This window comes from Bos taurus, chromosome 18 (assembly GCF_002263795.3).
Source record: "Bos taurus isolate L1 Dominette 01449 registration number 42190680 breed Hereford chromosome 18, ARS-UCD2.0, whole genome shotgun sequence".
Taxonomy (NCBI): Eukaryota; Metazoa; Chordata; class Mammalia; order Artiodactyla; family Bovidae; genus Bos; species Bos taurus.
In genome coordinates, this window is record NC_037345.1 from 8,665,892 (window position 1) to 8,680,763 (window position 14,872).

Below are 14,872 nucleotides of genomic sequence, written 5' to 3' on the forward strand. Positions count from 1 at the left end.
GGTGTGAGAGGTGACTTCTTAATGGTCACGGGGTGTCCTTTTGGGGCATTGAAAATACAGAACCAAATAGTGCTGTTGGTTGTGCAATATTGTAAACATACTAAAAGCCACTGCATTGTACACCTTAAAAGGGTTAGATGGTCAAACGTAAGACCAGAAACTATAAAACTCCTAGAGGAGAACATAGGCAAAACACTCTCTGACATACATCACAGCAGGATCCTCTATGACCCACCTCCCAGAATATTGGAAATAAAAGCAAAAATAAACAAATGGGACCTAATTAACCTTAAAAGCTTCTGCACATCAAAGGAAACTATTAGCAAGGTGAAAAGACAGCCTTCAGAATGGGAGAAAATAATAGCAAATGAAGCAACTGACAAACAACTAATCTCAAAAATATACAAGCAACTCCTACAGCTCAACTCCAGAAAAATAAACGACCCAATCAAAAAATGGGCCAAAGAACTAAATAGACATTTCTCTAAAGAAGACATACAGATGGCTAACAAACACATGAAAAGATGCTCAACATCACTCATTATCAGAGAAATGCAAATCAAAACCACTATGAGGTACCATTTCACACCAGTCAGAATGGCTGCGATCCAAAAGTCTACAAATAATAAATGCTGGAGAGGGTGTGGAGAAAAGGGAACCCTCTTACACTGTTGGTGGGAATGCAAACTAGTACAGCCACTATGGAGAACAGTGTGGAGATTCCTTAAAAAACTGGAAATAGAACTGCCTTATGATCCAGCAATCCCACTGCTGGGCATACACAGTGCGGAAACCAGAAGGGAAAGAGACACGTGTACCCCAATGTTCATCGCAGCACTGTTTATAATAGCCAGCACATGGAAGCAACCTATATGTCCATCAGCAGATGAATGGATAAGAAAGCAGTGGTACATATACACAATGGAGTATTACTCAGCCATTAAAAAGAATACATTTGAATCAGTTCTAATGAGGTGGATGAAACTGGAGCCTATTATACAGAGTGAAGTAAGCCAGAAGGAAAAACATAAATACAGTATACTAACGCATATATATGGAATTTAGAAAGATGGTAACAATAATCCCGTGTATGAGACAGCAAAAGAGACACTGATGTATAGAACAGTCTTCTGGACTCTGTGGGAGAGGGAGAGGGTGGGAAGATTTGGGAGAATGGCATTGAAACATGTAAAATATCATGTAAGAAACGAGTTGCCAGTCCAGGTTCGATGCACGATACTGGATGCTTGGGGCTAGTGCACTGGGACGACCCAGAGGGATGGTATGGGGAGGGAGGAGGGAGGAGGGTTCAGGATGGGGAACACGTGTATACCTGTGGCGGATTCATTTTGATATTTGGCAAAACTAATACAATTATGTAAAATTTAAAAATAAAATAAAATTAGAAAAAAAAAAGGGTTAGATGGTGAATTTTACATTTTGTGTGTTTTATCACAGTAAGAAAAATATCCTGCTCTCACCCCCAGAATTTCTGATTCAGTGGGTCTGGAGTGGGACCCGAGGGCTTGCACTTCTAATAGACTCCCAGCTGCTGCCGCTGCTTCTCAATCACACTTTGAACAAGGTCTTAGATACTTCTGAACAGTTTGTTAAATCCCCAGGGACTGGGGAGATGCTATTAATCTCAAATTTCTGTTATCCATACCTAAATGAGGTAAGCAAACCTACCTCTCCTGGGTTGGTCTGTGTTCTTTTTTTTTTTTTTTTCCTTTTGGCTGCACTTCGTAGCATGCAGAACTTCCCCAACGAGGGGATCAAACCCTTGTCCCCTGCAGTGGAAGCATGCGATCTTTACCATGGGACCACCATGGAAGCCCTGGTCTGTGTTCTTGAGTTGGAAAGGTGCAATATAGTAATGAACTTTGTTCCTTTTTTGGGGCAGGGTGATGGAGGTGGGGATTCTTAGATCCCTGACCAGGGATTTAACCCTGGCCCTCAGCAGAGAAGCCCTAACCCCTGGACTGCCAGGGAATTCCCTGGACTCTGTTACTTGAAATGACTCACTTGACCTTGGAGGAAGCAGAAACCAGCTAGGAACCCTCACTGCTTTCTCCCAAGACAAGGTCATGAGAGTACTGTCTTGGGAAGATATTAGAGAATGAGAATGCTGCTGTGGATATGGGACCCTGGTACCCCTATAAATGTGTCCTGCGCCTGGTCCCAAATCGCAGAGAAGAGTTTCCCAGACACCAACAAGCAATGCTCGGATACCAGCAGGGTGCCTACAATGCAACTCAATTCTGACGCTTTCTACCTGGATAGAGCATCAGGTCCCGCTGGTTGAGGGCTCAGTCCTATAGGACTGTTCCCCCAACCACCCGCCCATCCCCACTTTGGATTCAATTCTAACATCTATCTGCAAGATGCAGAGACTAATTCCTTTTAGATTAAGCACATTGTAGCCCAGGATCATCCAGCTGGTAAGCAATGTAATGAGGGTTGGTACCTAGGTCTTTTACTCTAAATTCTCACTCTTTCAGACTACCAAACAAGGACATATCAGGCAAACACGGGGGCAAACAAACAGTGGATGCTGGTCACAAGCCCAGGTTATCGTCTGTGCTTCTGATCGATGGGCTGTAGAAGAGAGGTACCAACTACTCTGTTGCTGGGATTGATTAATTTGCTAGAGCAGCTCAACTCACTGGATTACTGGTTTATTACAAAGGATATTAAAGGATATAGATCAAGAGCCAGATGAAGAGCTACACAGGGCAAGGCATGGGGAAAGGGTGAGATGTTTCCATGCTCTCTGAAAGCCAATCTCCGTGCGGTCACTGACCTGGAAGCTCTCCCAATGCCCTCCTTTGGGGCTTTCGTGAGGCTTCGTTAGAGCATGTGATTGACTACATCATTAGCCGTTGATGATTGATCTCAATCTCCCCTCTCCCCTCACTGGAGATGGAGGTGGGGGTAAAACTGAAAGTTCCAACCCTCTAATCACAAGGTTGAATCCAGTGGCAACCAGCCCCATCCTTAGGAGAGGGTTTTGTTGGTTGCCTCATTAACGTGACAAAAGTCTCCTTTAACCTTTGCAGCTCCTGTCCCTTAGGGCAGGGGTCCCCAACATCCAGCCCTGAGACTAGTACCTCCTGTCAGATTAGTGGCAGGGTTAGATCAGAAATAAAGTGCATAATAAATGTATGTGCGTGAATCATCCTGAAATCATCCCCACCCCCCACCTCCTGTCTGTGGAAAAATCGTCTTTCGTGATATCAGTCCCTGGTGCCAAAAAGGCCGGGGACCGCTGCCTTAGGAAACTCCCGGGGCTTTAGAAGCCCAGTGCCAGAAACAACGACCATGACCAAATACATATTTATCATAAATCAAAATATCACACCCTACCTATACAGCTTCGGGCTGAAAAGTTGCAGGTATTCCGCCCTGTGTTACAGGACATCCACTTGGAAAGCCGTGTGTTAGCTTTTGGTCAGGAAAAAGATGGTCTGGTAGGTATGGGTCCTTGTGTGTATGAGGAGCCTTTGAGGCCCTGTGCTTCCTCAGAGGACCCTAAGAGCACTTGACTGCTAGAACTGAAAGGTTACTAACCTGTTGCTTGTCCAGCACCAAATGAGTCAGGCAAAGACTAGGACTGAGCCCCACCTTAGGGGATGGTGGGGGGTGGGTCGGGGGAAGGCCTCACAGTTCTGTAAACTGCAGGATTGTAACTTCAAGGTTCCCTCTACACCATGAAGTCCAAGACAAGGAACCCTAGACTGATGACAAATGTGAATGCTGAGTTTGTTCTTGCCAGACAACAGAGTCACTGAGTAGTTCCCCGAGGCAGAAAGACTGGGTAGGGGAGACTGGTAGATTTAGAAGGGGGTGGGATGCTGCATTCATGGTGGCTCCACCAAGGGGAGATAGATGGCTTGCAGTTGTGAAGGATGGAAAGAGTCCCTGGGGCTTCCCTGCTGGCTCAGTGGTAGAGATTCCGCCTGCCGATGCAGGAGATGAGGGTTTGATCCCTGGGTTGGGAAGATCCCCTGAAGGAGGAAAGGGCAACCCACTCCAGTATTCTTGCCTGGGAGATCCCATAGACAGAGGAGCCTGGTGGGCTAAGGTCCATGGGGTTGCAAAACGTTAGACATGACTTAGCAACTAAGCAACCACTGCAGCAGCAAAATAGTCCATAGGTTTGTATGCAGATGGTTAAAACAAGTCCCATTGTTGCCTGGGTGTTCCATTAAGTTGCTTTATAACAGGTCACCCCATATTCTGGGCAGTTTACCAGCACTGGCTACTTAGAATTGACTTACAGGAACCCCAGCATTCAATTTTAATATCTCCTGAGGGAGTATCCCTCTAAGGGCAAAGTTTTGCTTTTGCATTAGCCTAATCTGTGATGGAGGTGCATGTGGGATGGAGTGACTGACAAGTACACTGTCACTTTAAATTTGCTTGCAGCCTCAGCAGAAATGTTTCACACTCTGGTGTGCTTAGGGGGCTCATCTTTTATGTTTCAGATTAGCCAGACCTTGATTTGGGGGCCTCCTATTTTTTGTTATTTAGTCGCTAAGTCATGTCTAACTCTTTTGCAACCCCATGGACTGTAGCCTGCCAGGCTCCTCTATCCGTGGGATTCTCCAGGCAAGAATACTGCAGCGGGTTGCCATTTCCTTCTCCAGGAGATCTTCCCAACCCAGGGATCGAACCCACATCTTCTACATTGGCAGGTGGATTCTTTACCAATGAGCCACCAGGGAAATCCAGGGGCGTCCCATGACAAGCTTAAAAAAAAAACAAAAACCTAAATTTTTAGTTTTATTTACCAAAATGTTAAGACACCCTATGATCTTGGTACATCCAAAGACCTGCATGGCAGCTAGGCAATTCTCTAGCCCTAAAATGCCTTAAAGAGAGTATGCCTTAAAAAATTTTTTATTTGGAAATAAGTATAGATTCTCAGGAAGCTGCAAGGAAATGTACAGGGAAGTCCTGTTGGCCCTTCACTCAGTCTTCCCTAAAGATAACATTTTGTGTAATTATAGTGTGACATCAAAACCATCAGTACCATGCACAGAGCTTATTCAGACCTCACCAGTTTTATCTGCATCCATTTATGTGTGTGTGTGTGTAATTCTGTGCAGTTTCATCATATGCATAGCTTTCTAAAACCACCAACACAATCAAAATACAGAATGTTTCAGCAAAAGGATCCCCTGAGCTATCCCTTTCAGGACCACATCCACACCCTCACCCCACCTTCTGGTGACCACAAATCTATTCTCCATCTGTATAATTTTATTTCAAGAATGTAATATAAATGGAATCATACAGAATGCAACCTTCTGAGATATGCTTTCAGTCAACATAATTTAAGGGAAATATATTTTGACCAAGGCACATACAGCACAAGATCCATCAAAACCAAACATATAAACAAGAAACACTTTCTTCCAGCATAGCCTTAGATTTAATTTCAGACTCTTGAAACACAACATACCTTACCCCTGCCCTCCCCCTGCCCCAGCCACGTCTCTGAGACTTAGATCAAAGATAAGACAGCAATGCCAGGTCGCTGTCCAACTTCTGAGTCACAACTTCTACAACCAAAACATAAACCTCAGTTTTCCCAGGTCCCAGGCTGGATTAACATTTACACGTCCAGAAGGCAGAGACACATGGAAAACACTCAGAGACGTTCTTGAGAAGCGTTTAACAACCAGATCTGACCGCTGGAATCACCCGGGGGAGCTTTTAAACAACCCAGTGCCTGGGCAAGTAACAGGAAGGTCTATTAGGAGCCTGTTCTGTACCACTCACTCAGCTTTCACAACCATCCTGTAACACACGTATTATCCTTACTCTTAATTTATAGATCAGAAGGTGCATCAACATGACCTGGTTTTCCTAACTTTAACTGGCTTTGAACACAGGTGCAGTTGGCTCCAGAAGCCAGCCCTTAACTGCTGCCCTCTGCTAACCTGCCTTCCAGCTGGCCGTGCCCACCTCATCTCTAAAAACCGTGAAGAAATGACAAGGCTAACTGTCCAAACTGGGTTGAAAGTTTGAACAAGTTGCTTTTGCTTCTTTGCTTTTGCCCTTCTCACGGGTCAAAGGAAGGAACTGGATTTTGAACTCTTAATCACTTCAATAAGAAGCAGCTTAAATACGTGGCAAGCAGGAATCAGAGTTTAACATTTGATGCCAGATTCTATATTGAAATTGCATTAGTTAAGCTTCAGGACTCTTTCTTTTAAGTGACAGGGCCAAACCTCAAAGGAACTTAAAGAAGGAAGTGGGAGTTTACGAGCTCACTGACAGTTGCAAACAAGCTTCAGGGTGATCATAACTCTTCCCCCAGCTCCATCTCCGTTTCAGTCCACAACCCTCCACCTCTAGCTTTCTGAACTTGCTTGTCACCACTTTCTTTTGCTTACCTTCTGTGAGGTGGTGACCAAAACGGCCCCGGGAGTTCTGACGTTTCACCATTATCACACGTAGATATCCAGGAATAAATGATAAAGCTATTTCCCTTCCACAGTCTATATCAGGACTCTGCTCAGTTGAAGTCACATGCACAGCCCCAGCCCAGTCTCCATGGCCAGGGGATGCAAGATCATGATTGGCCAGTCGACCTCTCTTAATGATGACAGTACCCCTGACTTTGCAGCCTTCCTGCAAAGACAGAGGGGTAAGGGATAGTGTTTCCCAAAAGGAAGTTATGTGAGCCAGACCAAAGATTTATTTAAAAAAAATTTTTTTTTTGGCTGCACTGCCTGGCCTGTGAGATCTTAGGTTCCCCACCAGGGGTCAAACCTGAACCCTCTGCATTGGACGCGTGGGGTCTTAACAGCTGGATCATCAGGGAAATCCTAGACCAGAGCTTTAATAATCATGTAAGAAGAATAATGCTAATTGATATTAGCTCTTCTAGGTATCTCTTCAATGCCTGTGTTCCCTGCCCCCCAGTTTTACTGGGCTGCAATTTTCTTCCCAGGAGCAAGCATCTTTTCATTTCATGGCTGCAGTCACTGTCCACAGTAATTGGGTTCCCTGTTCTCCAAACTCTCTCTGCAGCATTTATTACTTAGAGTCTTTTTGATGATGGCCATTCTGACGGGTCATACCCTCTTACAGAGATGTTTCACAGTTCCCTGTGGTGTCTGTTACTCCTTGTGGCAACGTGTTAAGCCCAAGTACGAGTACAGTAATGGAGTGAACAGTGCCCATTCTGCCCCTCCTTCCCCCAACATATGTCCACCCAGGACCTCAGAATGTAGGTCGGCCAAACCGGAAGGTCAGAGGTTGGGCAGATGCTCTTTATTACCTGAGCTTAATTGCTGGGAGAGACTGAGCCTTACACTTGGATTGTCATTGGACCAGCTGTGATGGAACAGCCGTGGAAAGCAGAAGCAAAGGAAGCCAGACAGCAGTGTGACCAGGAACACATGCTCACCTGGGTACCGGGGGCCCTTGTCTTCCTTTGTCTGCCTTAGTCATTGCTGATTCCAGCTCCTGGCATGAAGTAGGTGCCATCTAAAAACTTAGTGGATGAACAAATAAAAACCTCAGACCCGATTTTTTTTTTCCTCTTGTTGTTCCCTAGGAGGGGTTCCAATGCAGAAGATGGCAGCCTATGGCTCATCCAAGGCAGCTCTGATCATGTTTTCATCAATCCTGCGACAAGAGCTGTCCAAATGGGGAGTTAAAGTCTCTGTCATCCAGCCCGGAGGCTTCAAAACAAGTAGGTGTCTGAGCCCAAGAGCCCCAAAGTGTTCATTCTGGAAGAGATTCTGACAGAGGTTCTGTTCTGACAGAGGTCAAATCAAACCCGTCAGCGGTGGACAAAAATGGGGTTGGGATGGGCGGGCCTTTCTTAAGCGTGTATGCGTGCTCAGTCGCTTCAGTCGTGTCCAACTCTTTGCGACCCTGGGGACTGCAGCCCGCTAGGCCCCTCTGTCCATGGGATTCCGCAGGCAAGCATACTGGAGTGGGTTGCCATGCCCTCCTCTGAAAATCTTCCTGACCCAGGGATCGAACCCCCATCTCTTACTTCTCCTGCATTGGCAGGTGGGTTCTTTACCACTAGCGCCACCTGGGAAGCCCCTCTTTCAAGCACTGATGACCAAGTGCCCAGCTTTGCAATGTATAGTTGTTCCCCTGCCTCCTCACACCAACGAATTATATTGATGTCATGTATTTTTTCAAACACCACCTCGTCCCCTCTGGAGGATATGGATATGATCTGCCTCCTTCTACCCCGGGAGGAGATGGCTGTCCTTTCTTCTCCACTTGCTGAATTTCTGGACTCTAGGGAGAGGCAAATGACCCCCCATGGCTCAGTCCTTAGTTCTGGGCCATCAAACATTTAATTGGTGATTTAAGCGAAGATATAAAAGAGCATGTCTAATAAAAAACCACACACTGGGAGAGGGAGGCCTAACACGCTAAAGAACAAACCCTAGAGGTTTGAATATTAACTCAAACGCACCAGATGTAAATCAAAAAGAAAAGCAGAACTTTGTCTTGAGGTATGTGGCAGCCAGGAGTCTCGCAGAGCTGTCCAGGAGGAGCCAGGAGATGGTGAAAGGGTTCATCTGGGATGGAAACCTGGGGAAACACACGTGGCCCATCCGGGTTGAGAGGTGGGACCAGAACTCTAGGAATGGAGGGGAGGTGAAGTCTGGGGAGGGGTTTTCAGCTTGGGGACTCTCTGGGTGGGGAGAAGAGTTGAGGGGAGTTGGAGAAGGAGGGTGGGTCGGAGACGATGCCAAATGTGACAGCCTGAGAGACAGAGCGAGGAAAGCTGCCTGACAGCTAATGGAAAAGGGGAGAATGATGAACTGGCAGGGGCATTGAGGGCTTGGTGTCACAGCCCACGTAAACTTCTAACACAGATGTAGGATGCACTATGGACCAGACAGCAGCCCTGCAATTAAGTGACTGTTTCAAGGACCCAGTGAAATTGTCATCGCTAGCATTTGGGGGCAGCTGCTCTTATCAGGCACTAGCCATTTTCCATACATTCCTTCTTGATGCTGTTGATCTTATTTTTTAAATTGAGAAATATATCGCATATACACAGTTTAGTAGATTGATAGAAACTCACACACTTAACATCCAGATCAAAAAACAAAACATTTCCAGCTCCCAGAAGCCCCCATACGGTCCTCTCCGCTTTTGGCTCTCTCCTCCTTGCAACATTTAACCTCCTGTACTTTCTCTAACAATTGTTTATTTGCTGTTCTTGACAGTGTTCCATGCATGCATGCATCCTCAAACAATAGTTTGCCTTTATTAGTTTTTGAGCTTTGAACGGAATCAACATGTATGTAATCTTTTGTGTCTGTTTTTTTCCTCAAAATATTATGTTTTCACAATTCTTCTGTGCTGTGCATAGCTGTAGTTCATCCATTTTTGTTGCTGTGTCATATTCTGTGAATATGCCACAAATTTTTCTACCATCAATGGGATATTTGGGTTGCTTTAGACTTCCCTGGTGGCTCAGATGGTAAAGAATCTGGCTGTAATGCAGGAGATCTGAGTTCGATCCCTGGGTTGAAAAGATCCCCTGGAGAAGGGAATGTCTGCCCACTCCAGTATTCTGGACTGGACAATTCCATGGACAGAGTAGCCTGGCAGACTACAGTTCATGGGGTTGCAAAGAGTCAGACACGACTTTTTCTTCTTTCTTTCTTTCTTCTTTGGACAATTGTGAACAATTCTGTGGAGCTCCTGGCACATGTACTGTGGTGTATGTGTGTGTGTGTGTGTGTGTGTGATTTTTCCTATGACACATACCCAGGAATGGGATGACTGGGTCATAGATTTTCATTGTCTTCAACTTTACTGGATAATTGTAAATTGTTCCCTTAATTATCATTCCAATTTTACTCCCATCCTGTCTGTATATGTCTGAATTTACATCACAGCCTTGTGGGGTAGGTTTATTTGACATCATTCACCAGGCGAGGACACTGCTATAGGGTGGGTAACAGATATTCCAGCATGGACGTCTATGACACCACAGTGGTGGGGATTAAAACTCAGATCTCTTGGTCTAGTGCCTGGTCCTTTTATATCATAAACTAAGCTGCTCTCAATTGAAAGCTGACATTTGGGGACTTCCCTGGTGGCCCAGTGGGCTTTCCTGCTAGCTCAGAGTCCACCTGCAATGCAGGAGACTCTGGTTTCATTCCTGGGTCAGGAAGATCCGTTCAAGAAGGGATAGGCTACCCACTCCAGTATTACTGGGCTTCCCTCATGGCTCAGCTTGTAAAGAATCCATCTGCAATGTGGGAGATCTGGGTTCAGTTCCTGGGTTGGGAACATCCTCTGGAGAGGGAAAGGCTACCAACTCCAGTATTCTGGCCTGGAGAATTCCATGGACTCTATAGTCCATGGAGTCTCAAAGAGTTGGACACGACTGAGCAACTTTCCCTTCACTTCACACTGGCAGTCCAGTGATTGGGACTCCATGCTTCCACTGAGGGGGATGGGGTTCAATCCCTGATCACAAGGAAGATCCCACCGCACATGCCACACAGTGGGGCCAAAAACAATAAGTAAAATGAAAAATAAAGCTGATATTTGCTGGGCTCTCTAAAGGCAAGAGGCCAGATGGTAGAGGGCTGAGGACTTATGTTTGACATTTGAATTGGGAGATGAGAAAAGGAATCTTTAGGGACACAGAATTTCTGAAGACATTCAAGGAGACATCAGATTTTTGGGGTCCCTTGCAATAAAAATAGCTAGAACATTTTGCACTCCAAGCACATTTTAAGATTTTATGTGATCCCCTGGAAAAGGAAATGACAACCCACTCCAGTATTCTTGCCTGGGAAATCCCATGGATGGAAGAGCCTGGTGGGCTACAGTCCACGGGGGTCACAAAGATGTGACATGACTGAGCGACTGAGCATACACGAGGCAGGCATCACAATAGTCCCATTTCATAGGTAGAAAACTGAGGCTCAGAGGAGTTAAGGGATTTCTCGAGCCACAGAGCTGAGATGAGCTAGTGTTTGGATTTGGAACCAGGTCATCTTAACAGTTTTATTGTGCATGGCCTCAAAATGGCAGGGGATGGACAACAGTATGTCAGAAGAGGACGATGAAGTTTGATCAAAGGCTGGTGGCTTTGTCATCAATAAACATAGCTTTGGGGATTGTGGGTAGGGCAGGTGCAAGAGTGATTAGAATGTCCATGAGATGTTCAGTGAAGGAGGAAATGGAGAGGAAAAGAAACCCCCTAGTCTGTGAGAGCAGAGACTAGGGAAGAAGCAGCTGGAGGAACCATAGTTCATGCAAACATGTTTTCCAAGTCAAAGAAGCCCCCAGAGTGGTAACTGTCAGGGTAATCATTTCTTTAAGTATGGGTGTCAGGGTGTCGTGCCTTCATGAAAAGAAATGAGCGATGGAAACCCCATTTGGGCTTCCTCACTGTTCTGATATCCAGGAGTCACCCAGGCTGGCAAACAAGATTCACCCCCACAGCAATCCCTGTGCAATCACACACTTTGCAGGAGGGAGTGTGGGTCGCTACAACCTTTCTGGAAAGTAATCTGGCAGTAGCTATTAAAATTCAAAATATACCTGTTTTTTGACTGGATCGTCACCCTTTGGGGACAGTAGCCTAAAGAAGTAAAGGGTGAAAAACAAAAGGATATATCGTGCAAGGTTGTTGAAGGCAGCACTGCCTGAAATGGGGAAATCTAGGAACGACTGGCTCGTCCTTTGATTGAGAAGTGGTGACTAAAAATTGCTCGGTGGGAAATTCTGCAGCTCTGGTTTAAACCTCGAGCCATTGACCAGGAGGCAGGTCTGTGATTTATTACTAAGCAAGCAAACCAAAAACAAAACCTGCAAACAAACAAAAAATACATACCATATGTGTTTTCATTTAGTATGATCCTTTCTGTGTTTTGTTTGTGAAAACACAAATGAAATGAAATTAAGCTGAAGTCAAACATACATGTATATGTTTATGAAGTAGGAGGGACTGTAAAATGACACAAAAGTGTGAGTGACCTCAGAGGAGAGTAATTTTTTAAAAATATGCATCTCCTTATTATTCATTATTTATACAATAAGCAGACATTGCTACTATATTTTAAAGTAAAATATAGATATTATTGGGCTTTCCTGGTAGCTAAGCTGGTAAAGAACCCATCTGCAATGCAGAAGACCCAGGTTTGATTCCTGGGTCAGGAAGGGGTAGGTTACCCACTCCAGTATTCTTGGGCTTCCCTGGTGGTTCAGATGGTAAAGAGTCGGCCTGTAATGAGGGAGACATGGGTTCGATCCTGGGTTGGGAAGATCCCCTGGAGGAGGGCATGACAACCCACTCTAGTATTCTTGCCTGGAGAATTCCATGGACAGGGGAGCTTGGTGGGCTATTCCCCATGGGGTCACAAAGAGCTGGACATGACTGAGCTGCTAAGCACAGCACAGCACATAGATATTGTTAAATTTTCTATAATCAGCAAGAATTTACTTCTATATTAAATTATGGTTATATATTTAATCATTATGTGTTAAATTTTAATGTGTTGTTTAAAATGAAAGTTATATTTATTAAATAGATAAAATCATGTTCAAGATTTTTTATTTTTTAACTTTTTTTTTATTTTTTGGCTGCAAGGCTTTTGGGACCTTCCCTGACCAAGGATTTAACCTGGGCAATGGCAGTAGAAACCCGGAATTCCAACCACTAGGCTACCAGGGAATTCCCAATGTCATATATTTAACTTTATACGCAGGCATTACTGCTATATTTTTAAAAGTGGACTGAGGGGCCTGGCAGGCCGCAGTCCATAGGGTTGCAAAGAGTCGGGCACAACTGAGGCGACTTGGCACATGGACATAGATAATATATACATTATATTTTATATTGTATTTAATAGTCATGAAAAGATATGTACTAGAATGTTTATGGCAACACTATTTGTAAGAGTCTCAAATTGAAAACAACCCCAAGGGCCATCATAGTATAACAGATCAATAATTTACGGCATGTTTACAGAATGGAAAGCTATTGACTACGCAATACATGTACCTGTGCGTGCATGCGTCTAAAGTCAGGCAAAACTCTATTCTGTTTATTGGAACAGTTGCTCCTGGGAAAGGAGCCTTGGCTGGTTTTTCCTTTTCTTGGTCTGGCTGCTGGTTACATGAGCTGTTCAGTTTGTGGAAACCTAGTCTTCTGTGCCCTGTTCTGCATGCCTGTTTAAAAGAATAGAATTGCCATTATAAAGCACATACTTTAGGATTTCCCTTTAAGACTTCACCTTCCAATGCAGGGGCTGTGGGTTCAATCCCTGGTTGGGGAGCTAAGATTCCACATGCCTCTCTGACCAAAAAAAAAAACAACAGAACATCAACAACAGAAACAATACTGTATCAAATTCAGTAGAGACTTTAAAAATGACTCACATCCAAAAATCTTTAAAAAATAAAAAAGCAAAGCACTTACTTTAAAAGGCATTTGGGAATGTCCTTCCTGACAGAAGCCAATTTACAAGAGCCTTTTTCCCAGTTAGGGGTAGGACATGCCTGTTCTGGCCTTCCCAGCATCTGAGCCGCTCTCTTTTTTTTTTTCTTGCATCTCAGACATCTCAGGCACGAGTCAAATGTGGGAGAAGCTGGAGAGGACTGTCCTGGACAACCTTTCCCCTGAAGTGCAAGAGGACTACGGCCAGGACTATATCCTTAGCGAACGTAGTTTTCTCAACTTAATGAAAACCTCCACTGATCCAGACATCTCCCCAGTGCTCCTGGACGTTCGGCACGCCATCTCTGCTCAGAGCCCCTTTGCATTTTATGCGCCGGGGAAATTGTCTTATCCGTGGCTCTGTTTTGCTTCCATCAGCCCTACTGGCATATTTGATTATCTTAGCAGAAAAATACATACCTACAGTAAGAAGATGCCCAGAGTGTTAAGCACATCTAACTGGGAGAATGAGGCTATGTAGGCAACTCAGTGGGAAATGTTAAGCGTCTTGGAATAAAAAGAAATCTCAAGCTTCTCATTAAAGTTGCGGTTTCCTACCTTGCAGCCCCTGTGAATTCTGTTGGTTGAATAGGGAGACAGGAGGGAAGGGGGCAGGGCACAACTTTTAAAAGCATGATAGTGGCATTGAGCATATGACCAAAAAAAAAAAAAACAAAAAACAAAAAACTGGTTAGAACCAACTAGACCCATGTTGCTGGAAAATTCAACTTCCAGTGGATCGAGCCTCATCAGACGCTCATCACAATGTGTTACCTAAATGCCACACTCACAGGTGCCAGGACAGTTCTGAAGCTGACCATAAAAGGCCAGAAAGCGGGCAGTGCTCCAGTTCCTGAAAATCCTTACCCCTTCCCCGGAACAGTTGGAGTGACACTCCCACTCACCTGTTAGCTTATCAAATCACCCAGCCCATAAAAACGGACTGCCCCGTATTTCAGGGCTGCTCTCCAAGCCTTTTGAGATGGCCCACACTCGGTCTGTGGAGTGTGTATCTTTCTCAATAAATCTACTTTTTACCTATCACTCTTCTGCAATGAGACATAAAGCACCTGAACTTCATTAAGTCCTAAGACCAGGTGGGCGATTTCAATTAAAATACAGTGGGTTTGAGGGGCTTCCTTGATGGTCCAGTGGTTGGGAATCCACGTGCCATTGCAGAGGACATAGGTTTTGATCCCTGGTCCAGAAAGATCCCATGTGCTGAAATGCCACAGGGCAACTAAACCCATGAGCCACAACTACTGAAGCCTGTGCTCACTAGAGCCTGTGCTCTGCAACAAGAGAAGCCACTGCAATGAGAACCCCATGTCCAGCAATGAAGACCCAAGGCAGCCGAAAATAAATACAAATTTGAAAAAAAAAAAAAAAAAAAGGACAATGGGTTTGAGTCCT

General features: G+C 44.8%; 1 protein-coding gene across 1 annotated transcript in view; it reads left to right on the forward strand.

Moving 5' to 3' along the window:
* Positions 1 to 13,940, forward strand: part of HSD17B2 (hydroxysteroid 17-beta dehydrogenase 2) — a 93,471-nt gene extending 79,531 nt beyond the window's left edge. Inside the window, 2 exon segments of the mRNA NM_001075726.1 lie at positions 7,574 to 7,711; positions 13,579 to 13,940. Of these exon segments, the coding sequence (NP_001069194.1) occupies positions 7,574 to 7,711; positions 13,579 to 13,940 (500 nt within the window).
* Positions 13,941 to 14,872: the final 932 nt, after the last annotated feature.